General features: G+C 35.5%; 1 protein-coding gene across 1 annotated transcript in view; it reads right to left on the reverse strand.

Annotated features, from left to right (window-relative positions):
- Nucleotides 1–27,528, reverse strand: part of LOC150100633 (mitochondrial import inner membrane translocase subunit TIM44) — a 209,221-nt gene that overhangs the window by 74,042 nt on the left and 107,651 nt on the right. Inside the window, exon 10 of the mRNA XM_090401400.1 lies at nt 2,614–2,738. Within this exon, the coding sequence (XP_090257526.1) occupies nt 2,614–2,738 (125 nt within the window). The remainder of the gene's footprint in view (nt 1–2,613; nt 2,739–27,528) is intronic.

Consider the following 27,528-nt stretch of genomic DNA (forward strand, 5'->3'; position numbering starts at 1 on the left):
TCCTGACATCAAAAAATTCCAGTGCTAACTTTTCCTTCCCATTCTCTTTTAAGTGAAGATGCCACTGACAACAACTCTCCTTATGCATTCCTGAACATAAACAATGTCAAGTTCCTTAAAATATCATCACCATCAATCAAATTTCTGATATGTACCCTCAAGAGCTGTACAGGATATTTAGTACTACATGAAAAAGCTACACCATTACTAAACTTCTGATCAAATTTTCCTCCAAATTAATCTGTTAGTTATCAAGACTCCAACATTATCAGATCTCATATTTCTGTCTTTTAAGGCCCATTTTACTGTATCAATCAACCTACATATTGGTCTTTTTCCTGCCAACCTGGCAAAAAACACTTGTTTTGCTAATCTTTCCTCTCCAATTCTGTTTAAGTGACCATACCACCTGAGATTAGCTCCACTAACACATTCCTGAATGCTACCAATGGCAAGTTCTTTCCTAATATCTTCATTTTTGATGTGATACTACTACTATTGATGCCGTCTTTTCACTGCACTAATCTTTCTCAGAACTCTCATATTAGAGGTCTCCAGTCTTTGATCAAGTGTTTTATTTCTAATCCAGCTATCAGATCCACAAGCTAAAATTGGTTTGAACATTGTCTTATATACTGCTAATTCAGTGTTTTGACTAATTTCTTTCTTTTCCAACATAAATTTATTCAATTGACTTCCTACCAAAAGAGCTTTACTAGTTCTGTTGTCCATTTTCATATTTAATTTACCATCTTCACTAAAAATTGTGCTAAATAGCTGATATGTTTTACTTGTTCTATAGGTTCTCATTCAGTTGACATTTTCAATGCCTATTTTTATTGTCCTAGTCTTTTTATTACTGATTTTCATCCCAAATTTATTACAATAGTCATTCTTGCAGACTTGTGCTAGATTTTTTCAAAAGTATAACATCAGCATAAAGTAAAGAGCTAAGATTAACATCACCAACTTGGATATTAGATTTAATAACACTTTTTTTCATAATGTGATCTATATAGATAACGTGCAACCAATGTCACACATTATCTATATAGATAATGTTAAATCAGGTGTGCGCCCTTGTCGCTCACCTGATTTAACATCAATCCTGTACCTCCTTCAATTCTAAATGCCTGATTTACAGCTTAAATAGAGATTATGTATTGCTCAATATAATGTCCCACTTATACCATATGACTGTAGTATTTTGAAGAGCATTCTCTTGGCATCTTGCTATATGCCTTTTCCAGATTTCTCAACAATTTATCTTAAAGTGAAAATCTGATCCTGATAACCTGAATCCAGTTTTCTTCACCAAGGTTCCCTTCCAGAATTTTCTTAGCCATTTCTCAAGTATACTTGAATAAATCTTACCAGGAATTCTTAATTCTAGAAGCAAGGCTTATACGTTGGTCAGACATAACTGGTAATTAGTTTACGGAATTAACAATGCATATAAAGTATATTAATTAAAGGTAACTTTAATGAATAACTTCTATATTTCGACAACGTCACATTGCCATCTTCAGGAACATAAAGATATGGTATGTGCACGCAGGCACTAACACAAAGCAAATGAGGAAGAAAGCAAGAAACTAATATTGTTCCTAAAGTCCTAATGGTGCCCTCTTGCGGGCTAATTTGGTAGTCTTGGCAGTTGGGCTGAAGTTCTCATAATGTAAGTCTCCCAAATTTGGGTGCATGAAACTACCCCAAATTTGGGAGACTTACATTATGAGAACTTCAGCCCAACTGCCAAGACTACCAAATTAGCCCGCAAGAGGGCACCATTAGGACTTTAGGAACAATATTAGTTTCTTGCTTTCTTCCTCATTTGCTTTGTGTTAGTGCCTGCGTGCACATACCATATCTTTATGTTCCTGAAGATGGCAATGTGACGTTGCCGAAATATAGAAGTTATTCATTAAAGTTACCTTTAATTAATATACTTTATATGCGTTGTTAATTCCGTAAACTAATTACCAGTCAGGAATTCTTAGTAGGGAAATACTTCTGAACAGTTGCTTATATAGAATAGGAGAGAAAAATTAAGAAAACAGGTGTTTGATTCCAAGGATGGCAGGAAAAAGACCCAGAAGAAGACAAAGATTTATGTGGATTGATAAAAGTACAACACCAAAATGTAAGATCTGACTGTCTTGGAGTTCTACCAATAAGTTTCCCTCCAAATACTAATTTGTAGGGAAACTGTCATTATCATATGATGATGATGATGAAAAAAATGCACACCACTAAAGGTTTAATTACCTTTCCTATCTGAGATTATTCTAAATATTTCATAAATGGTAACTAACCAAATGAGTAAGAATTGTGATGGACTGGATAGCAGTGGCATTTTAAATCAATGTTACAGTTTCTAGTCTAACTTCTTTTTTTTTTTTTGTCAATTATGAGCATTGGGAAAAATAATTTGAAGTTTATGTGCAATGTATGCATATGCATGCCACTGATTCAAATAGTAAATAATCCCTCTCGAATTAAAGTACAGATATTTATAATGAAGAATATAACTGAGTAGTGAAATAGTAATAAGTAAAAAATTATACTTAGATACTGATTTATACAAGACAAAATTATGTATTTTTTTCTCACCTCCAAAATGTTTGGTATTATTTCAAATTCACAATCCTTAAGAAATGTTCCTTTGTCAAATGAAGGATCCATTTTCACAATTTCAGTCAGTACTTCAGATAATTCTGTCTTTTGAAAAAGACCACCTGAAAGATCAGAAGGTAGAATACTGGACAAAAAAAAAAAATTTTTTTTTTCTTCCTGAAAGGAGTTTTTTTTTTTAATGTATTTTTTAAAATATTAAATCTGAAGATTATCTTAGACTTTTTTTTTTTCCTAGATTCCTATAATTTCAGTTTGGGAGGCTCTAGAGACAAAGAATAATGTACTGTAATGCATATTGTCTTACAACTTAACATTTTAGGGTTTCATTATTCTTTTTTTAAAACTAGTAGCTATATATTTCAGATCAGATATTCCGTATTAGTCCCCACTTTATGAATTGCTTTGCCACACTTTATTACTTTCATTTGCTACCTTAACTAGTCTTAATTCCAACTGTTCTGATCTCTGATTGATTATTTCTGAAGAGGGATTTTCCTAATCAAATTATGCAGTGTTATCCTCTCATTGGAGATTTCATGTTCATAATTCAAATTGGCCTTTCTTGCCTAACCTCACAGGCTAGACAAAAAGAGATGCTGAAGTAAAGTATCTGCTGTTAGTCAAGTCAAATACCAATTGTCTCCTCTACACCAAAAGACAAAATAATCCTCATTTTCCCAATATTCTGGACCTTTAATTAACCAGCTTTTCCTCCAAATACAGCATACATGTCAGGTGATAACTATATCTGTATTTCCTGTGTATATATTCCACTTCACCAAGCTAACCTCAGTCTCATTTCCTGGGGCACTTCAACAGGATCAAGTGGGATGATTTCTGTGCTATTTTCCTATAGTCTGGTTCATTTTTAAATCTCTTAACCTAAACACTGTTCTGATTGAAGAACTAAAATAATCCTTGTTGAAATGAGAGTGTTCTCCCCCCCCCCCCAAGTGTGAAGCTGTAGCCCTAACCACACAGTACAGACAGCAACTACAAAAAACATCAACAAATCCAGTTCAGACTGTCAAAGGGAAAAATGCAACTTCTTGCCTCTACTTAAATGACAGTGAGTCTTCTGATTTCTTAGTAAGACTATCCAGCACAACTTCGATCTCTCTCTCACATCCAAGCACTATAGTAATATCATCCAAAGAGAATGCTTTCAAGTCTTGTACAGACAATCAAGGAAAATTATCTCCCAATATACCACAGCAGCCATTCCATGTTTCCTCATCTTTTGCTAGAAAGATCAGAAAAATCCTGAATAATTAAGATACTAAAACATCCTGGACCAGACAGCATGTCCTAAGTATCAAAAGTATCTTCAGTTTAAAAAATAAAAATAAAAATAATAAAAAAAAAAAAAAATATATATATATATATATATACATAAGCTCAGGAATACACACGCACGCACGCACGCACGCACACACACACACACACACACACACACACACACCAGAAAGATTTTGAAAAGCATCACAATAGCTTCAGCAAGGGTAACAAATGATTAATTCTTAATGAAAATCCTTAGGAAAGATTAGTAGATTGAATAAGTACCATCTTCCATAAAGGAGATGAATGTCTTTAATAGTCTTTGACTGGGGTGATGATTTAAAGGGGTAAAAAAAAAAAAATCCACAACGTTTCATGCACGTCTCCCAAGATCCCAAAACCTGGTATTCCTTTAAGCCTCTTACTGAGTGTATTGGTTGTACTACTTATAACTATCCAAGTATTTGTCAGAAGGATTTCACAGAAATCTTCCTCTCATATTAAGAACAGACTGAACATTAAAAACAAAATTTGTGCCCTTCTGATATTATGATTAGCTTAGATACAATGTAACTCTTCACCAATATTCCTTTATGAGATACCATTGAATTACTCAAGAAGATTTTCCTTCTGATATTGTTACATTTTTGATTTGTTATTCAACCTGGATATTTTACCATTCAAAATAAATTCCACCAACAAATAAGGTACAGCAATGGGGTAATCCTCTTTGGCACTTCAGCATCTCCTCAATGATATTTCTCCCAGCCTTTGATTTGGTAGTACAAGGTATGTCAAAGAAACCCTTGCAACTTGGAGTTGTTCTTTTGATCTAGAAAATTTCATATCCAAAACAAATGCAGTTCATCACAAAATACAATTCACTTTAAAAAAAAACAAAAGGAACCAACCAATTAGGTTTTTTATTTTTTTTTTATCTGCTGGATGACAGTTTTCACTTCTCATTGTTTTGGAAGAAAATTAACACAGGCAATTACATCCATGCCAAGCTGCACCATCACCATAGTAAAAAAAAATGGTGACTAAAAAGACTAATACATCAGGCCAATGCCTTGTTCTACTTATTAACATCAAATCAATCCTCTTGATAAATGGTTTCAGTGAAGCTTATTAACAAAACTTCAACAGCTATAGGATTCCTGCCTCTTCTGCCAAAGAAGAAATTACTTATATTCCACTTTCCTATGTTAAAGGAATACCTGAATACATTGCAAGAGTTCTTAAAGACTCCCAAACTTTATGTTGTACTTCTTCCTGCCAGAAACTCTTTTTTTCACTACAAGACGATTATTTTCCAAGCATCCACCAGATCCCTTACTCATGTGGAGGATAATCTGCTTGGCTGTCCATCATAAAGAATAAATATCTTAAATCAAGTATCATGAACCCAAACTATCTGGCCTTGCTGAACCTGCCATCTCTACTAAGCACAGAGTCCGGTGGAATAATAAAAATATCGTGCATAACAGTAGATTCCTTACGTCTTTATAAGGAACTTGTGAAATGCTATTACATTTCCTAAACTTAGCTGTGATGGCATCCATTAATCTCAGTTATGGGAAATATGACACTTTTTTTTCCCAAGTTGCTAATTTTTTGTAAGGTTTTTTTTTTTTTTTTTTTTGACTGTTGTAATCTTGCTAAAGCTGTTATGGTGCTTCACAGAATTGCTCTGTTAACTGTATATGCTGTTACATTTTTTAGTTGTACTCATGACAGTGCTGATATAAGTAAAAAATTTTAAACAAAAATTTTACAATTAAAATGTAACTTTATTTAATGTAAGTTTCTATTGTTTAATTTCTAATAATTATGCCTACTGTCCAAACACACATGCGAAAACCATGGCTGGAAAGGTGCCAAGAAGAGTCAATTCATGTTGAAGGGGAGAAAGGAATAAAGCAATGTGTAAATTCGTCACCAACATGAGAAATCACATACTTTATACGTAAAAATTTCCAATTGCTGTACAAGCAAAATAGTTACCACTTTAAAAACTAGAATTTTCGTAAAAGAAAAGCTAATTTTCTGACATATAATAATAAACACTCATCATTGATTACCCTATTATAGAAATGGATCTGCCTTCTTCTGCCATGCACAGCAGTGTCAAGGGGGATCTCGCATCTGTGGTTGGACAGTAGTTATAAAGATGTGCACAAATTCACATGGAGAGAAAACACGAGAAATAAGAAAAGCCTCATTAACAATTTTATTGTTGTTACTAATATATTTATGTTTTATTTATTTATTTATTCTTATAGCAAAAAGAATACAATGCAGCTATAGGTCAATGTCAAGTCCAGAAAGTCAATCCAAGACCTCATCCATCACCTCGTGGATGTCTTGGAGGTTACCATGAAATTGGCACCTTGGGCAGTCATTTACAGTACAATAAAGGTGGGGGGGGGGGGGGGGTTGAGACAGCCTTCCTCTACTCCCTACCACTCATCACTTGCCATGCATAAAATCTCCCCCTCCCATCCCTGCTCAAACCTTCCTTATACAAGCAGTGGCAGCATGATATCAGAAAACACTCAAAACGAATGCAATCAGAAATACATATCCGTACTTGAAGTAGATGGTCTCTTGTTTCCCCTGTCTCCAGACATTCTACGAAACTCTCATCCACATTAAATCTGGTAATTACCTCTTACCAACTTATATGTCTCAATCATGATCTCTCCCCTCCTCCTTCTATCCACTAGGTTCTGCAATTTGCATTCTCTCAATCTGTCCTCATACTCCACATTCCAGAGACCAGAAACTGACTTAGTCAATCATCTATGAACCTTCTCCAACAACTCATCATCCCTTTGAAAACAGATGACCAAATCTGAGCACAGTAATTCAAATGTGGTCTGATCAAAGCCTTGGAATTACAATGGAATTATAACATTCTTACTTCTACATGTCAATGTTCTCCACATTATTGTCATAATCTGCTGTGTTGTCCTCACAATTTTAGCAAAATGTCCCCAAAATATCAAGAACCTATCCACCATCACCCCAGAGCCTTCATCTCCTCCACCTCCTCTAAGATATCCCTCACCAATCCTATACACTGTATTCCATCTTTGCTTCCCAAATTTTAAAACCTCAACACTTTGCTGCATTAAAACGATATCCCCACACACTTACCCACTCAGAATCTATTCAAGTCCTCTTATAATGCTATATTAGATCTACTTCTTACTCTCCCCAACTTTGCATCATCATCTGCAAACAACTGTATATCGCTATTTAAGTTCCTTCCAATGTCATTTACATAAAAATTAAACAACAATGGTCCCAAAACAGGCCATTGGGGCACACCACTAGTAACTTTCCTCTTCTGAGATATCACTCCCCCCACCATACTAGTTGAGGTTGATGGTAGATTAGTATGGGTGAGAGGAGTGATATTCCAATTTAATTACTAGCTTGTCATGTGACAATCAATTAAAGTCTTTGCAAAATCTAAATATACTATAGTATATGCATTCCCCTTGTCCAGTGTATATTCGTCACCTTGTTATAATAAGCAGATTGTTAAAACACGATCCTCCTTTAGAAAATTCATGTTGTCCATCAAAGAGAATTCTGATACTGCTAGCAATCCAGTTCTGAATCCAGGTCCTCACTAGCTTCCATAACACTTGACCATAATTCCAGCCAAGTAGATCAGCCTACAATTCAAAACCTTAGTCTTATCACTCCTTTTATAAAGCAAAACAATTTTGCCCTCTTTCCACTACTTTGGAACTTGGAACAATCTAAGACATGTTAAAAGAGATGAGTTAAAGCTGTTGCTGACTCTCTGAAACATTCCCTCAAGTTCCGTGGCATTATTGACATCAAGTTTAGTCAACTCCTCATAACTCCTGTTTACTCACCATCTGTGATTATCCTCTTTCCCACTACTGTAAAGTTCTGCATTCTATTACATTCACAAGGATGAAATACTTTAATGAGCTGCTCATTTAACACTTCTATTATATCCTCCTCAGTATTTATCATTCTCTCATTATCAGTGAGTGACCAGCATTATCCTCCCATAATCAATTTTCCTTTTACTGGCCACATATTAAAAAACTCCCAAGGATTCCTTTCAGTCTCATTTGCTAAATGCTGCTCAAACTGGACTTTTGCTACCTTGCCAAGCAAGTCACTTTTCTTGCTTACTCTTTATACTACCCATGTAACTACTTATCTCCACTCATCTTTGCTGCCAGACTGCATGCTTCACCTCTTCCGTCATCCATTTTACTCTTATCTTATTTAATATTCTGACCTTTGAAATACATTCAGTCATTGCCTCTAACAGATAGTTCCTAAGTAAGGACCAAGCAGCATTGCTAACTTTGTCATAATCACCAGCTTTATAGTTCCACATAAATCTTACTCTTCATATGGCTGACCACCACCCAAGTGATCACATCACTTCTTGGTCACTCTCACCAAATGGAGGGTGACAGAACCAAAAAGATCTCCTGTTGATTGGCAGTGGAAGAATCAATACTAACAACTGTTTATTAGTTGCAGCCCTTCTTAGGAATGGGTGGAATATAGGTTAATTTCCAGGGCAGCTGATAAATACCAGCAGAAAAAGAGAGAGAGAATAAAAAGGTGAAATATTTGTGATTAATATGAATCATTTCCTTAGTTGAATCATTGCAGAACAGGAGTTAATTTTGCAATACAAACTTTCAGCACAACCAGATAACAACAGGAGACTTTTTTTTGGTATCTAGTTTGGACAAGATTCTTCTGATTTCCTCCTGTGAAAAATCAAGGGGAGCGCATTTACCAGGATCATGCATGCAAGAATTTGAGAAAAATTAAGGAGCCAAGAAATAAGCTTTTTCCATGGGTACAAAGTAGAATCACCTCAGCACAATAGAGTGCAAAGAAGATTTAGAAAAGCTATGGCCAATAGACAGCATTGAAAAGAGACCAAAAATAGACTACTTCTTCTTATTGTGCTATCTTCTATCGAAGGTCAGTGACCATCTTGGCAAACAAACTGCGCTCTTGTGCTAATCTGAGCAGTTGTGCACTGCTCTTTCCTGTCCACGTCTTGATGTTGTCAAACCATGATATTCTTTTTCTTCCTCTAGTTCCTTTGCCATCAATTCTTCCTACCAAAATAGTTTGTAGAAGTTGGTATTTGCTGTTTCTCATGATGTGGCCAAGATATGATGTTTTTCGTTTCTTGATTATTTGTACATGATGTTTAGCTTTGCCAATGGACTAAAAACAGACTACTAAAATGTAATAATGCAAGTTTCCTGTTATTATCTCTTTCAAGGCAATTTCTCGATTTTTGATAATCTGCTTGCAGCTAATTTAGACTTTAGAATAAACAGAAAAAGAAGATGGAAATTTCAATGAAAACCAATTGTGATATACCCAGACTTAGATAAGGGATGAGTATTTAAAGTGGAATGGAAATAATGTTTCTGTACATAAGAATTAGAGCCTCCATGGCTCAGTTGGTATAGACGAAGCCCTCTGGTTGGAAAGACCTGGGTTCAATTCCCATCCGTGATGTGAGGAACCTTTATCTGGTCTCTTTTGACTAAAGGTGAGTTAGTCAGTCTCATACAGAAGTAGAGGGTTTTTCACACAGAAACTCAAGTTTTTCATCCCTCAGAATAGGCAAACCAGCCCTGTGAAAACACAGATTATTTACAGCCAAAAATACTTATGACCCAGTCATGTGCCTGATTTGTCAGCTATATGCTGGTTCCAAGCCCAGATAAAAATAATGAGGGTTGGGGGAAAAGCAATGGTAAACTACCCTGTAAAAAGAATATCACCAGAACACTTTGGGGCAAGAAACACTTGCCTACAAAGTCACCAAGAGTTGGACACGACTGAAGGGTTAAATCATTACCTAAGAATTATTCATGATACCTTTTGTGCAAATATTTGGATTAGAGAACTGAAAGGAATTGAAATTGATTCAACTAAGGAAATGATTCATATTAATCACAAATATTATTGCTCTTGGCATTCTTATAATGCCAGCCAATACAAGGATGAGAGCAGTTGTGTGAGTATCTCTTATTGTTGATTTCTTATCTGCAGGATAAGAAATCAACATTAAATTGTGGTCTGAAATGCCTAGAGAGACAAAACAATATCCACAATATACTTTGAGAGGATTGCTAGTGAAGAAGAGAGCTAAGGATTTTGAAAGTAGTTAGAATTATTTGGTATTTTGGTAGGCATTTAAACAAGCCATGTAAGGTCATTGGTAATAGCAAATGCTTCAGTATCTCTATCTGCAGGATAAGTGTAGTCAGAAAAGGAAAGCCAACTGGAGTTGTGAAACATTAAAATCTCTCCAAAAAAGATGATTTTACTATTAAGAAATCTACAATAGATTGATGAACATCAGCAGTAAAAGAAAAAAAATAATAAATAAAACAATAATAAAAAAAAAAACTTCAAGAAGTTCCGAATGCTTAGGGACATCAAGAGGACAAAATGGTTGGCAGCAGAATTTGATAGAATGGAATAGAGAAACTTATATAGGAATATCAAAAAATGAGAAAATTCTACGTGAGAAGTTCTCTAACAACATTTATAACAGTGAAAATAAGGTCAAATCCTTTGTAACAAAAACCTTCAAGAGTGTGTAACTGAGTAAAATGAGATGATGGTGCTTGAAGAAGTTAAATTTTAGATTTCTGTTAAGAAATGTTAGTGTAGTTATTGCAAACTGAAGATGGAAGTGAAGATTATTAAGACTGGAACTAAGATCATGCATATCTATGAAGTGAACGTAAAAGTCCTTGGGAGGTTTGCGTTTTCTCACATATAATCTATTTTTCTATGTAAGAAGTATACATTCAGGATGTGCTAGGTGTACACAGCACATCTAGGAAATTCATGAAATAAGTTTTGAACAGTCAATTTTTAATAAACAGTCATAAACTGTTAGAAATATCATAGGCATCCACATTGTGACTGTAAATTAGGAAAAGAGAGCATTACAGTTGATGCATACATTAACTAGTCATATGCCAAGTGAAAGAAACAGTTACTTACATGGAGCCTATGATGAGGGATGGGAATGCATTTTCAACGTGTGAAGGCAAGCAGAGACTAAGCAGCACAGAGACAGGAGCATGTGCACTGACTGACTAAGTGACATTTATTTTATCTTTCTCAACAGTGGGAAACAGTGTTGAATATATTTTATACACATCTTTCTCAAATCAAGAGTATGAGGTCAAGTTAAACATTGTTAAAGATGATAAACCATGTCTGCCCTTTCAAAATTTACACAGTGCTCATAAAGACAAAAAGGGTGACAAAAACAAAAGAGGTTGTATGGCCTCACTTTAATTTCAACTGAAAATGATTTGCTTACAGAATTAAGACAAACAGAATCCTTTGGTCAATGGGATAGAAAAGTTTACATCTCAGAAAATGAAGAATAACCATTTTTTTGAATACAGTAAGTGTTTTTATACATATTTAAAATGATTTTCAATAATGCTGCCTTACCACATCATATCCTGTCAATACAGATGATACACTACTGCTATATGCATGACTTTTCATGGTTGTTGAAAGTGGGAGGAATTACTTTCAACATGGAATATACAGTAACAAATTCTTTATAAGCCATATGCATGGGGAATTTCACCCAAGTCCACTGCAAATGGTGGCCACTACACTAATAACTTCACATCATTAAGTCTCCCTCGAGGCATACCACTACAGGTATGCCTGGAGGAAGAGATTATTCTCTAGTTGACCTAGAAGAGTCTTAAAATGTTATCACTAGATTTGGTCCAGTATACTAACTAGTAGCCAGTCTGCTGAATAACCATTTTGGAGATAACCCTCAAAAAAAAAAGAAATGTTATATAATGGATGGTATAACTTTGGAAACAGATTTAAAAAAAAAAAAAAGAAGGAATAAACAAGCTTGAGATCTTTTCTCTGGAGTCCAACAGATGGTTTCTGGCCACTTTAAGCTTTCACAAGCAAAGTTGTGATATTAAACATGATGAAACTCATCTCCACAACCTAGTGGTGTCTAGTACTAGAGGTTCAGCCTTTCTTTTAAGAGGAATGAGCAGCACATCTCAACTGCTGTCCCACAATTCACTTTAAGATAGTTTTCTCCAGTCTGTGCAGTTAGCTTAGTGGCTGTGTGCTTCGCAACCATATGCCTGGGGAAGGAGTGTCCTAGGTTCGATTCCCATCAGTGACATGAGGAGCTGAAGGATCTTCCTCAGCCATAGCCAAGTTAGCTGGTCTTGGGCAGTAGGGTTTTTTCCTCAGTTTATCCTGAGGTTTTTCATTCCGCAAAGCAGGCAAACCGGCCTTGAGAACTCAACACTACAGGACATAGGATACACCAGGGAGTAGGGCTGACCACCTTATTCTGTGAACGGTTTGAGGTCCAATGATTAATAAACCCTCAACACCGCAAAGTAAAAGAGGGTAAAAGGAAGATGAGATGAGATGGTTTTCTCCAGTCTGATAGTTTTATACCTGCTGACTGAGAGATATCTAGGACTACTAACAGGCCCACCAACATAAAGTTACAGAGAGAGAATTTGGTTGCTACAACCCAAGAAATCTGGTGCATTCCACACTATGAAATATACTTTGAGTGTATTTAGTATTTTAGACTTATGAGGTTTTGCTCTAGACACTGCAATGTAATCTGTCTTGATTATCTTGAGAAGAACACCAGGCCCTAGAAAGGCCTGTTAGTACCCCTAGATATGCTATTACTATTATCTATATCCAGAACACCTCAGAAAAAATTCCTAGAACTTTAAGAAATATGCACTGCTTTCAAGCCCTGTTTGAAGCTATCTTCACTTATCCACTTTCCTTACTCTCCTTAAGATCAGCGCTCTCTCTCTCTCTCTGTTCCAGGTGAATACAAGGTTCCTTGTTCTTGCAATCTCTCCTGTTATGGCCATACAGGAAGATTTGCAAATATTCATCTTGTAGAATACAAGAAATATATCTGCTGTCACAATTATGGTCAGTCAGCTCTAGTGATTTTGTGCACATGTCCAAGGCATGGATACGTGCACAGAATCGAATGGAGGAAAAACTATTATGCTTCACTGAAGCAAATAAAAACATAGCAGGCATTTTTTTGGAATCAATAGAATATTTAAACACCAACTAAATGTTAATAACTTTTCATGAAACTTCTTAAGATCTGAGAAACAGTAATTCTTACTTTCCACTTAACAGAATCTAAAGGGTGCCCTTTATAGGACTTTAGATTTAGAGTCTAGTATCTCCCACTTATTTATGTTGTTTGTGTGTATTATTACAATTCTCATGTTGTACCTCAGCTGAAGTATTGTCTCTGTCACTGAGAAATCATCTGGAATGATCTCTCTCTCTCTTTCTTGCTTGCTCTCTCTGTATGTGTCACAGAGACAAAATACTGGAATCATTAAACCTGTGTTTTAATACTTTCAATGTGTTGTTGTTATTCCACTAAACCTTAACCTAAGAATCTTCCCCTTTTAGACTCCTAAACAACCTCCCCCCCCCCCCTCATCACTCACACCGTCGCCTGTCAGTAATTATCCACTTAAGCACTATATGAATAGGGTTGGGTTGGCAGTGGATTTAGAGGAACCAACCATATTATATATTGTTCAAACTATATACCATTATGATGGTACTATATAACCAGATGATACCTGATTATACAAGATCCTTGAATTTATGTTTTATTGAAACATCAATAAAAAAAAAGATGTAAAATGAGTAGAAGAATTAATGAAGTATGATAGGGACGTAACACCACTTACCATAACAAAACAAACTAAAACAGATGAGAATCTTCTAAATAATAATTATAAGATGATTTTATCAGGCAGTAGCCATCAAGGAAAGGAAAGAGTAGCTACAGTATTTAACGTAAAACAGGATGGTGACTTCTGAACGGGAGACAATATTAGGGAGAGTGATGCAGGGAAATTTTCAAAATAGCAAATGCAACTTAATGTGAACTAGGCTCAAACATAAAAATATTATTAGGGAAAAATCAAGAGTTTGAAAACAACAAAACTCGACAGAATGAATGACAAAATCCAAAGAAACACTGATTAATTAGTCAGGGAAGCACATGGTTAAGATTATGGTAGAATAGAAAATCAAAATTCCCCAGTGAACTCAAGACAAAGAAAGAGGTCCATGAAAAAAAGAAATCAAATCTGAAGTTTCAGACAAGTAAATCAGTATGTGCCATTAGAGAACAGAGAAAAAAGTAAGAAAGCTAAGTTAAGCATAAAAGTAATTGAACATTATACAAAGATTTACAGGGAAGACTATGCACAAAACATATTGCAAACATAGTAAAATGTCCCACTGAGTGAAAAAAAAAAAAAAAAAGCTTAGAAATGGAGATTACAATACAGTGAATGTGTAATGTGATACAACTTTTTGCAATACCTGCATTACTGTGATTATGCTTTGAGGGATGTATTCCACAAAATTGATCCCAATGATGTACATTCCCATCTGCTTTCCCCACCTTTCATTCCTAATAAGTAAAATTTGATAACACCCATTAGCAACAAGTAAATAGTTAAGAGCAAAGCAAAGCACTGAATCTACAAGATGTCTTCTCATAAAAGAATATTAAAAAGAAATGGGCATTCAATGTACAAACCCACTAATTTTGACCTGTGTGTGTGTGTGTGTGTGTGTGTGTGTGTTTGTTTGTGAAGGCTATAAGGGTTAGTGAAGCATAAAATAAAGTATCTTCTAATTAAATGTCAACCACACCTCCATGTGGCATATCCTACTTGGAGAGTCAAATCAAAGCAGAATAACTGACTCAACAATCAGAGAAAATATAGAATATATATATGGTCAGTCTGAGGACAACAGGCAGCATTCCAGTCACAAGATTTGCTCTGTTATGTTTGATATCCAAATCAGAGGACTACTCATCTATTACTTGAAATCTCACCCAAATAGACACTGGACAGACAAATTGGAAATAAATCAGACTGAAAAAGGATACGAATCCTGGATGCAAAAGGAAATAATACCCAAAACATCAAAATTTTAACATAAGCAGAATAACACATAAAGAAGAATTAGAGAAAATACTAAAACAGTACGATATCAAAATACCTGCCATAACAGAAAAAAATAAATAAAATAAGGGAATTAAAGAAATAATTGACTATATTCGAATACACAGTGGAGTAAAGAAATGTGAAAGAGCAAAAGCAAGAACCATACTAATGATACACTATGTTGCCAAAAATGTCTGGACACCCCCAAGAGCTCTATGTTGCCTCACCCATATCATGCAGATAGACATCAGCAATGCTATATAAGCAGAGGCATGTGGGCATTAGTAGTGTAGACATTCTTTGCCATCAGAATGAGTGGGCAAAAAGAGTTGAGTCTATTTGAATGTGGGATGATAGTCAAAGCCCACAAGTGTGGTCATTCAGTCTGATTTCTGTCACATTGCGCATGGTCCAGTCTACTGTCAGTGAGGTTATGGTGAAGTGGTGTGATGGAGCCCCTCTCTCGAACTGGTAGGCCCAAGAAACTGACAAATCAGGACCGGCGAACTCTCAAGTGTTGTAACAGTAAATTGTCGGTTAGTCTTAGCAACCATCACAAGCGACTTCCGCATGAGCTCTGTAATGGATGCAAGTGACAGAACTATTCACCAAGAGGTGTTTCCTTGGGTTTCATGGTCATGCTGCAGCTCACAAGCCCTTGATTATACTTGCTAATGCCAGTCATTGGATTGCCGATCAGTGAAAGATGGTCCTGTGGAACGATAAATCACGGTACATGATCTGGCAATCCAATGAACCTGGACCTGGTGAACTACACTTATGGGAATGTCTTGTATCAACCATCTGGGGATATTTTTTGGCCCATTGGTTTCTGTGTCTGCATTTTTAAACACTGCTGTTTATATTTTTGACAATTCAATTCTTCCAACAGTTTGGAATAGGCCCTTTCCTGTATCAGCAAGATAATGCACCTGCTCACAAAGCAAGGGTCCTAGTTATGTGGTTTGAAGACATGGAGGTGGAAGAACTAAACTAGCCAATCCAAAGCCCCGACCTCAACCCTACTGAATAGCTTTGGGATGAGCAAGAGTGAAGGTTGTATGATAGATCTACTCACCCAACTAACACTCACCAGCTGTTCGCCATAGTATAGGAGTAATGAAAATTAATTCCAGCAGCAGTTTACCAGAACTTAGTGGAGAGCCTACCCTGAAAGGCTGTAATAGCAGTGGAAAAAGGAGGCCTGACCTTATATTGACAGCAATGCTATAGTGATGGGGAAATACAAACAGTTGCTGTCCATTGCATTCATTATCCATTTTTATATAGTTGTGCATTGTTTATACATTCTGTTTACATATAGTGATATAGCATTTTTTAACGATGTGAGAAGATTCATGTGATTGGTAAGTTGGTCTACCCAAAATAAGTATTATACTGTTTTGGGGTTTGAGGATACATTGTGGTCGGTCAGTGAATTTAGCGCTCCTGTAAAATTGGTGAATTCTGTCTGTTTTATTGTGTTTTTTTTTCCCTTAGAAAATTAGTGTTTTATAGTATATATATTAGTGTAGATTTTAGTGTTTTTAGTATTTTATAAACATATTTTTATTAAGATATTTCAACAATAAATATAAGTTTAAAACGGTGTCAAAAACGCACAAGAAAAGTAATGGTAAAAATAGTACCCCACAGGTGAGAACAGAAGACTAGCCCAACTGATGAGGTTACTGGAGTTGTGGAGGAGGTTAATGAAGATGAATTAACCTCCAAAATAGCAAAATTAAAGCAGATCATCAGAGAAACGGTGCAGGAATTACAAAAAAGTTGAGAGGTGTTTAAATGAGCATAGGGAAAAAATGAAAATTAAGCAGCAAAATAAGAAACAACAAAGCACAGAAACAGGTAAGTCAGGAAGTAACGGAAATCAGGTAAGTGACATTGTTAGTAAAAAGAAAAGTTATTTGGTATGGTGACTCTATAACAAAACATGCCATTGATGAGCAAGTTATAACTTCCGAGTTTTCCTGGAGCGAAAATTAAGAATATAAAGGAAAATCAAAAACAGAAAATAAAAGTAAACAAAATCATAATTGTAGTATGTACTACAGCTGTTTGCAGATGATGCAAAACTGGGGGAGAGCAATGCACAGTCAGGCTGATGTTAATGCCTTACAAGAGGACTTGAATAGATTGCATGAATAGGCAGGCAAGTGGAACTGTCAGTTTAATGTTGCCAAGTGTAAGGTTTTGAGATTTGGTAAGGTTTTGAGATTTGGTAAGCAACGATGGGATGCAAAGTATACACTTGGTAGGGAAACTTTAACAGAGGTAGAGGAGATGAGAGATCTAGGAGTGATGGTGGACAAGGACCTGAAATTAAGGGGCCACATTGCACAAGTTGTTAAGACATCACATCAAATAATGGCAATGATGCGGAGAACCCCGACATGCAGAAATAGAGAGGTTATGATTCCATTGTATAAGGCCTTGATCAGGCCTCATGGATTATTGTGCACAGATTTGGTCACTGGGTTTCATGGTGACGAGAATATGTTAAAAAGGATACAGAGAAGATTCACAAAGGTAGTCAGTGGTCTCTGGAATGTGGAGTACGAAGACAGATTGAGAGAATGTAAGTTGCAGAGCCTCATGAATAGGAGGGGGGGGGGAATATGATTGAGACATATAAGCTGGTCAGGGGTTGTTATCAGGTAGACATGGAAGAGATTTTTCATAGAATGGGAGAGGAGAGTAGAACAAGAGGCCATTGCTGGAAACTGTATAAGGAGGATGTGAGCAAAAGAGTGAGAAGCAGGTTCTTTGCATGGAGGGCTGTTGATGAGTGGAATGCATTGCCTGAGTGTGTTGTGGATGTGGACACGTTGAATCAGTTTAAGACGCGGTTGGATGAGCATTGTATGCAATAGTGAGTACCTCCCACGATGAGTCTCTGACTCCATGGAGGTCAGATGTTAATAATAATATACTAACAACTTAACTAGTGATAAGTTCAGTATGAGAAAGGACATGAAAGGATTGTTGGAAGAGGTGAGAGTGAAGGGTGAGAAAGTGAAAATTGTCAGTATTTTACCTCGATATGATAAAAATGAATTAAGAAGGGCTATAATAGCAAATGATTCAAAGTGCAGGCTGTGCAGAAGGAATGGATGCGAATTTTTGGATGTGTGGAGTGAGTTTGAGAGGAATTTGTATAAGAGGGGACAGATTACACCTGAATGCATTTGGCATCAGATCTAGAAAAACTAATAGCTGATAAGAGAGCTAACACAGAGAGTCAGGGAAACTAAATTATAAAGGAATGATGAGAATGTGAGTGTAAGAGCAACAATGTTATAACTGTGTTAATGACGGGAATGGGCTTTGTCATGGAAATGTTGACGAGGCGAGAACAATTTCGACTTTGTGTTCATCCAGTTTGGACCCATCAAAAGTGTGCAAATATGTCTACATGTTTAAGACAGAGAAGAATAGAGATCTGCAAGTTGTCCAACTGTGTCGTGCAGACTGAGACAAGAGTATACAAAAGAACATGCAGGTAGATTATTATGTCTGTACACAAATGCTAGGAGTATCAGAAACAAAGGGATAGAGTTTATTGCCTTAGTCAATATGTTCGGACCTCAGATTATAGGCATTAGTGAGACCTGGCTATCAGAATCAGACCTAACAATATTGAGTGTAAAGGGTACAGTATTTTTAGGAAGGATGGAGAGGAGGAGGCATACTGCTAATGATATCAGATGACTTGAATGCAATTAGAGTTGAGACCTATGACTGCAGTACTACTACTACTAACAGTATTTCATGTGGAAGCGAGTTTGAAGCCATCTGGTGTGAGGTGGAATCTAACAAGATCAATTACATAGTGGGATGTTGTTACAGACATGGCTGATTGGTTGCTAGTGATGAAGAAATGCATCACCAAATAGACAAGATGAGCACGAAGAGTAATCATAATGGGAGACTTTAAATTATCCAAATATTGATTGGGTAACAGTAGAATCTCAGTAGAAGAATGAAAATGCATTTATTGAGCTGTTGCGGGACAACTTCCTCAAGCAGCATGTGACAGAAGACTCAAGGTCAAAGTGGTAGATTTGATTATAGTGTGAGAGGGAGCTTCAGTTAAAGATGTAACTATTCTGCCTCCAATTGGTGACAGAGATCATGCAGTACTAACTTGGGAAGTGTCTAAGTTTATGAATGTTCCATTCAGAAAATGCTACATGCTGAACTACAAAGTAGGCAATTATGACCAATTGAGGAGCATTCTAAGTTCAGTGGAATGGGATCGATTGATGGATGAGAAGAATATCGACAGTGCATGGGAATATTTAAACAATACTTAAATAATGCTATATCAAAGTGTGTCCCGACAGTTTGAAGAATAAATAGGGTAGGAATCAAATGGATGTGTAATCTTATTAAGCAGGAAATTCACAAGAAAAGGATGGTGTGAAAGGTATACATGTGCATAAAGATAATGTGCATTATGAAAATTATAAGCAGCAGGCTAGAATAGTCACAACTGTTGTATGGAAAGCAAAGTCTGAGTATGAAAAGAAACTGACTCTACATGCTAAAGACAACCAACAAGAATTCTATGCTGCAAGGCAAGTAAAAGAAAGAATGAATACGAAACAATAATTCTTCTAAATGTAGATGGAGTGAGGGTTACAGATGCAGAAAAGGTTGTTCAACTAATGAGTGCCCATTTTAAAATGAGTTAAAAGCTATCAACCTGGTGTATGCGACACTGATCTTATTGCTACCTCTTCACTGCATGAAGAAACTCTGGTGTACGAGGACGAGGTATTAGAGCTGTTGCACAAATTGAATAAGAATTCAGCAATAGGGACTGATGGAATATCAGCACGTGCTGAAAGAGTGTTCAGCTGAACTGACCATTCCTTTGACCAGGCTGTTTAATATGAGTCTCAGAACAGGGAAGATTCTGCAGAAATGGAAAGAATGTATGGTAATTCCATTGCACAAGGGTGGTGCAAAGACTGATGCATCCAACTATCGACCAATTAGTATCTCAGGAGTGGTGGTGGTGAAGATTTTGGAAAAATTGGTTAGCGCTCACATTTAGAAATGGGTTGACAGTGAATCTCTTCTTTGCAATGAGCAACATAGATTTACTAAGGGAAGGTCATGTTTTAGCAACTTGCTCACATTCTATATCAAGGGAAATAGATATACCATGATACTTTTGGATTTTGCTAAGGCTTTTGCTCAAAAATTTTGCTCAAAAGCAAATAATTTTGACAGAATACAGCATGGTAGACTGTTGCATAAATTGGAAAAAAGGGTTTGGATTATAGAATATTAGCATGGATAAGAGGATGGCTGATTGACAGATATCAAAGTGGTGTATGGGGGTATTAGGTTGCAAGATTTAAGGTAGCCAGTAGTGTGCCACAAGGATCAGTGCTTGGTCCACTGTTATTCAATCTTTACATTAATGATATTGGGAAGGATTTGACAAGCGGCATACAGCTATGTACTGATGATGCAAAGATAGGTAGGATCATCAGGAATGCTGCCTATATGCAGTACTTGCAGAATGATTTGAATGGGCTGGTGTGGGCATGGGAAAATGGAAGTCAATTCAATGTCAGTAAATTAAAGTCATTCACTTCAGCATGATTAGATATTCAATGTCGTATTATATTGGTGGGATTATGCTTGAAGAAACTGATGAGGCTAAGGATCTTGGAGTGTTAGTAGATAAGTTGAAGTTGAGGGACCAAATAGCAAAGATTGCAAATACAGCTCAAAAGCAAATAAAAAAAGTGATGATAAAGCGAACTGTGACATTAGTCTTACTTAAAACTAAATTTTGTATATTTGAATTGAGTGGAATCTTTTATATAAGCTGAGGTATAGTCAGTGGGGAGAGGGGGGGGGGTTAAAAGATAATTGCAATGCTGAAATAAACATTCACATGTAAAGATAAGGATGTTATTTTGTTAATTAAATTTTGTAAATTAATTAAATCCATTAAATTAAGCTGCAGTCACAGCTCTAGATGACTTGGAAGAAATCCGTTATTTTGCCAGTTTTCGTAAAATAGGATAAATCAAAATTCAAATTATAAAGGAATAAGTCTATTTGATTATAAACTAAATTACAGAAATACTGGAATTACAGATATACAGAAATACTGGAAAAGAAAATAAACAACTGTACAGAAAAACACCTAGTAAAAGAACAAAATGGATTTAGAAAGGATCACTCATGTACTCATCTTGTTCACAGATTATTAAAGTCTCTGATCAGGAAACAAGCTAAAATATTAGTTCAAATTAAATTGCATCTACAATTAAAAAGAGAGTTGGCAATACAGTAAAAAAGCAATGACACATCGACAGAAAGAATAGGCAATACACAAACAAAGGAATCAGGCAGGGATATGGCTTGTCTCCAGATCTTTTTAACATGATATATGTATATATTCATATATATATATATAAGAATGAGATATTAAAATGAAATATTAAAATCCAGTCAGAACCAAATTGCCAACTAAATACATTATTATACGCAGGTGATCAAATGTTAATTGCTAACACAGAAGTTGAACTATAGTTAGCTCTATACAAACTAGAAAAGTTTGTTACCAAATATGGAATGACACATGAAACTATCTTCTTAAAAAAAAAGAAGAAAAAAAGTTACAGCATTTAAAGGAAGGTAACCAATAAGAAGCAAAATTGTTCTGAATAACAAACCTTACTGAAGAAACAAAACTAATTAATAAATTCACCAAACTTGCTGTCATAGTTACCAATTTTATAAAATTAAAAAAAATAATAATAAATAAATCTAGCTTTTTGGAGACTGAGTGGGAAGTTCAAATTCTACCAGTAACAAATCAGAGATAGCTTGCCCAACACCATCACTAATTATAAGTGGCAACTGATGAGACTGGAAAACGTGTTGCCATCTCTTGATACTAACCTTAACAGGATATGTTATCATCTGATATAACATGGGTCCTACAGTTGATTTTCTTGAGTGCATAGGATGAAAAAAAAAAAAAAAAACAGTTTCCAGGAGAAAAATACCTGCTTTCCCATGCCAGAGATTGACTAACTCAGGAACCAGTTGAAGGTTTAGAAAAGGTTTCTCCAGTCACATTGGACTCGAACTTAAGTTTATCTTAAGTTGGCCTAGTGCAGAGGATGCAAACACCACTTCTGCTGAGCTACGCAGGCCTTGTTAACAATCTTTAAACCAAATTCAGTTCAAAGAAATCTACAATTAAGAATATTCAATAATTTAGCTAAACCTGGTATATTATTATTATTATGAATCCTCCAGAAGTCAAGGACTCTTCGGGTGAGGCCATACATCACACACACTGGCTGTCATACTTCTCTTAAAGTCATTTACATTAGAGGCACTCACTACTTCAACTGGCAAACTGTTCCACTCACTCATGGTTCTGTGAAAGAAAACTCTAGCTCTCCTCTTCCTTTCTTAATTGTACACAAACTTAACTTCAACGAATGCCCCTTGTACTCTCTCCTCTCTTTCCAAAAAATGTTTTACCTATCGATATCCTATAACGTCCTCTCAAAAGTTTACAGTCCTCTATCATATCACTCCTCTTTCTCCAGTCTATCACTGTCTGCAGCCCACATACAATCTATCCTCATAATCTACATTCCATAATCCCAATATCATCTTTGTAGCTCTTCTCTTGGTATCCTTTCTACGGCTTCTTTATCCTCTCAGGAATCCAGAAGACCATACTGCACACAGTAGTCTCCAGATGCATGTCATATCAAGATCATGTAAAGATCCAAAATGACTTCCATATCTTTACATGTGTATGTTTGTTTCAACATCACAATTATCCTCTGCCTTTATTTGTACTTTTTGTCATGTGACCCTTCAACTTTCTATCCATCATAACTCCAGGATCTCCAGTCTCATCAGTTACTCCAAGCACAATCCCACCAGTATAATATGCTGTTGGATATTTCATTGAGCCAAAGAGCATAACTTTACACTTACTATTATTATTAAAGTAAGTGTAAGTGTAGTCTGGTGGTAAAGCTTCTATGTTGGGCTATTCATAGTTGTATTTTTTAAGGAAATTACAATGTAGATTAATATATTAAATAAAATAAACTGTCAAATTTTGACTGCCAAAATATTGGAAGTATTAATTAAATTTATTTTAGTTAATATATTAGTTTACACTTATTAGAAATGAATATACAACTGCTATTATTCACCAACACTTTCAGGCTACTCAAAATACCATTTAAATGCTGTATATCACTAACATTTCTGATTGCCAAAATACCATTTAAATGCTGCATATCACTAAAATCAGACATGTTAGTGATATGCTGCATATCACTAACATCTCTGATTGCCCTGCTTATCTTTGCATCATCAGCAAACAGTTGATGATCTGGCAAGCACTTACAAATATCACACTTATTTAAGCCACATATATGCAACAGCCTTTCATGTGGTATCCTATTAAATGCATTAGCAAAGTCGAACAGTATCACAGTATATCCCCCTCCCTTTATCCAACTCAGCTATAACATTATTATAAAATATGGGCAAATTGCTCAGATAAGACCTCCCTTTGGTAAACTCTTTTCTGTATGTGAGTTCTTACCAACTTCCCTAAAACCTAATATTCCCTAAAATACAGATACTGATAGGTCAATAGTTAAACACATCAAGTCTTTGCACTACCTTGCGCAATGGAGTTATCATACATTCTTCCCATTCTTGTGGGATCTTTCCTGAGATAAGACTCAAACCATACAAACATGTCAAGGCTCTTGCACATTCCTTTAGCATGCATTCTGATATCCCTATTGTAGAAATTCTTATCCAGATTATGCAACAGCTCAAGAACTTCATTCACATGCACCTCTATCTCTTTCATCCAATGCAGTGGTAGCAATAAGCACCATAACATACACCTGATTGTAGAAGTGAGGCACTTGTAGATCTTGGCAAAGTGAGGCACTCATTATTTGAACTCAGATCTGTGTCTGCATTCAGTAAAGTTATTCTACTGCAATCATTATTTCTTTTATTTGCAGCATAACGATAAAATTCTTTTGGGCTGCCTTTAGCCTGTGCAGCAGATTTCTTTCTATGCTCCAACTTAGCTTTCTGTACAGTACTAATAACCTTTTCTGGCCTGTGCTTTATATATTTCATAACTCCTCTCAGTCTTATTCCCATGATATTCCTTCCACATCATCATCATCGTCTTCTTATGGATCTCTTGCTTAATAAGGTTGGACATCCATTTCATTCCCATCTCATGTGAAAGTCACACATGGATGATGAAAAAAGTAGACCAACAAAGAATAACATTGGCAGAAATGAAATTTTTAAGAACATCAGGATATACTTGACTAGGTTAAAAAAAAGAAATAGAAACTTTACAAGAACTATAACAAGAATCAACTTTATAAACAACAGATAATTCTAGAAACACATGAATAGAATGTAACCAAACAAACAGCCTACCAAGAGGAATACTAAAACATAAGCCAAAAGGAAAAACAAATAGAGGAAGACCCTTAAAAAGATTATGAAACCAGAACAGGCCAAAGAATAACATTGGCAGAAATGAAATTTTTAAGAACATCAGGATATACTTGACTAGGTTAAAAAAAAGAAATAGAAACTTTACAAGAACTATAACAAGAATCAACTTTATAAACAAGAGATAATTCTAGAAACACATGAATAGAATGTAACCAAACAAACAGCCTACCAAGAGGAATACTAAAACATAAGCCAAAAGGAAAAACAAATAGAGGAAGACCCTTAAAAAGATTATGAAACCAGAACAGGCCAGTAGACCTAATACCATGAAATGTAATTGTTTCCAACTGAAAAAAATATATATATATTTAGGTTTTTTATGCAGTCTCATGCAACATAACAAGCTCTATCAGTGGTGGCAAAAATGAAAAAGTGGAACAATAAAACATTCATGTGTTGCACATAAGACTCAATAAAGTAGTTGCACTTGCAAAAGTGTCTCAGGGTATTGTGAAAAATACTGTCCACAGTATTTTTCACTATATCCTGAAAAATGTCCACAAAGCTTAATATACTCAATATAATCCATTTACACCATACAATTGCAGCATTTTGAAAGAGCTCTTCTGTTGGCACTTGGTCATGTCTTTTCCAGATCTACAAAACTTAAATACAGATCCTTGTTATGTACCTATTGTTTCTCAACTATTTGTCTTAAAGTGAAAATCTGATCAGACAACTATTTGACTGTGAACCTAACTGGCTTTTCTTCAAGGTTTCACTTTCACAATTTTCTTAGCTTTTTCTCAAGTATGCTTGTATACACCTTACCTGGAATTCTCATATCCCCCCCCCCTCCATCCTTTCCTATGAGAGCTCTACTCCAATTATCTGGAATTTGATCTTCTAAAATATGCATTGCATACCTCAATATTTGAGCATTCGTGGATGAATAACATCTACTCCAGCAACTTCCCACTCAGATTTTTGATGGCTTTTTCTACCTCCTCAAGGATGATATGTACTCATGATTGCATTCCTCTCGACTATTTCCGATTACTGTGCAATTTTCATTTAACAGTCTTTCAAAGTAATTACTCCAAACATATAGAATATTCTTTATGTTCAGTTCTAATGTCACTTTATAATCTTTTAGTCCTTTTTACAATATTCTCTCCTCCAATTTTTCTAAGCTTTTGCAAAATCTTCCAGAATATATTGCCACCTTCCTGATGTTTGCCTTTATAATTTTACCAAAATCTTCCCATGACTAATAGACAAGCTTAGGTGTTGGATCTTATTCATAACTTATTTTAATTCATAACTAAATTATAAAAAGATGTTTATTAAAAATGTTTTAAATCATAAAATGCAGAATGTCCTATATCACATCTCAAAATATTTGAAGTTTTGGCAAAAAAATAAATAAATAAAATAAAAAAACACTAAAGTCAACATCAGGCACTTGAAGAAATTTGAAATCCTACAACAGCACCAATGTACTATGATCCAATGGCAACTTTGATGAGATCGTATGGTCATAAATTTATCATCACAGGTGCTTACAGAAGAAGCTATGAATATTTTCAGTTGAGGGCATAACTTTGCTATTATATCTAAACAAATTTCAAAACCAGAAATTTAACAGTATGCTTGACAGTATTATGAATACAGAATAGGACATTTACAATCTTCTATCTTCAATAGCCAATAATGTACATTTAGACATAGCAAGCATCCTGAACAAATCCAAACAGCCTAAAAGTAATATTCCATAGAATGAAATAGCTGCTTTAAAAAAAGTTATATAAGAATAAAAAATAAGAATAAAAAATATTGTGATTATAAAGCTGATAAGGATAATGCTACAGTTATCATGAATCAAGATTCCAATAAAAAATGCAAGATCTTGTGAGAGTTCTCCTTCTAAATTATAGCCGAGACTCCACTATGTCTCAAAAGAAAAAGCCCATAAATGATTGATAAACATTTATTCCTTGGTCCAAAGAAATCATCAACAAAATCTAACTAAACTGAAATCCATAAATCTAATATTCTCCTATGTCCCATTGTTGATAACATAACATAGTCCTATTTATAACATTGCTCAACAGTTAGCTAATTTGTTTGCCACCTCCCCACTTACTGGTATCTCTGCTACTTTTATTAAAAAAAAAACAATTCTGTCTATTTCAAATCACTAGTTAAAATCAGATCCTTAAAAATTCAGACATAATAGTTAGTTTCAATACCATTTCCTTATTTACTAACATACCACTAATAGACACTTTTGATTTAATAAGTCTAATTCCAACCCCCCCCCCCCTGATATCTTTGAATTATTCAAATTTACTATGTATGCAAGTTACTTTACCTGGCAAGGAAATATCTACAAACTCATTATGTCTCATTACACAAGTTCAGATGGTTCACTGTCTTTTACCATTTATAGAAAGCCAACACACACACACACACACACACACACACACACACACACACACACACACACACACACACACACACACACAGGATGATATCTATATTAACGATCACATCATCATTCAGCAGAACAGTATGGTATTCTAAAAACACTTGCACACAGAGCTAGGGCCATTTTTTCTAATGATGCTGCTCTATCCAAAAAACTTAAATATTTTTCCCATACTTTCCTGCTCAATGGCTTACAAATTGGGTAAAATGCTACACTCAATGAACAAAACATTAGTGATACCTACCTAATAGAGTATTGGTCCTCCTCTAGCATGAATAACAGCCTGTACACTCCGAGGCATAGTCCACCAGATGCTGAAGAGTTGCTGGAGGTAATTCCAGCCAAGCCTCTTGTAGCATTGTCCACAACTGCATCTTACACGTCAGTCCCAAATACATGGATCTGATGTCTTGCTCTATGAACAGATCCAATCAGATTTAAATCTGGGGATTTTGAAAGCCACTGGATGGTTGCAGCCCAGTGGGGCAGTGCATTGTCTTG

Source organism: Typopeltis vanoorti, chromosome 12 (genome assembly GCF_054136105.1).
Source record: "Typopeltis vanoorti isolate ZY-2024b chromosome 12, IOZ_Tvanoo_1.0, whole genome shotgun sequence".
Classification (NCBI taxonomy): domain Eukaryota; kingdom Metazoa; phylum Arthropoda; class Arachnida; order Uropygi; family Thelyphonidae; genus Typopeltis; species Typopeltis vanoorti.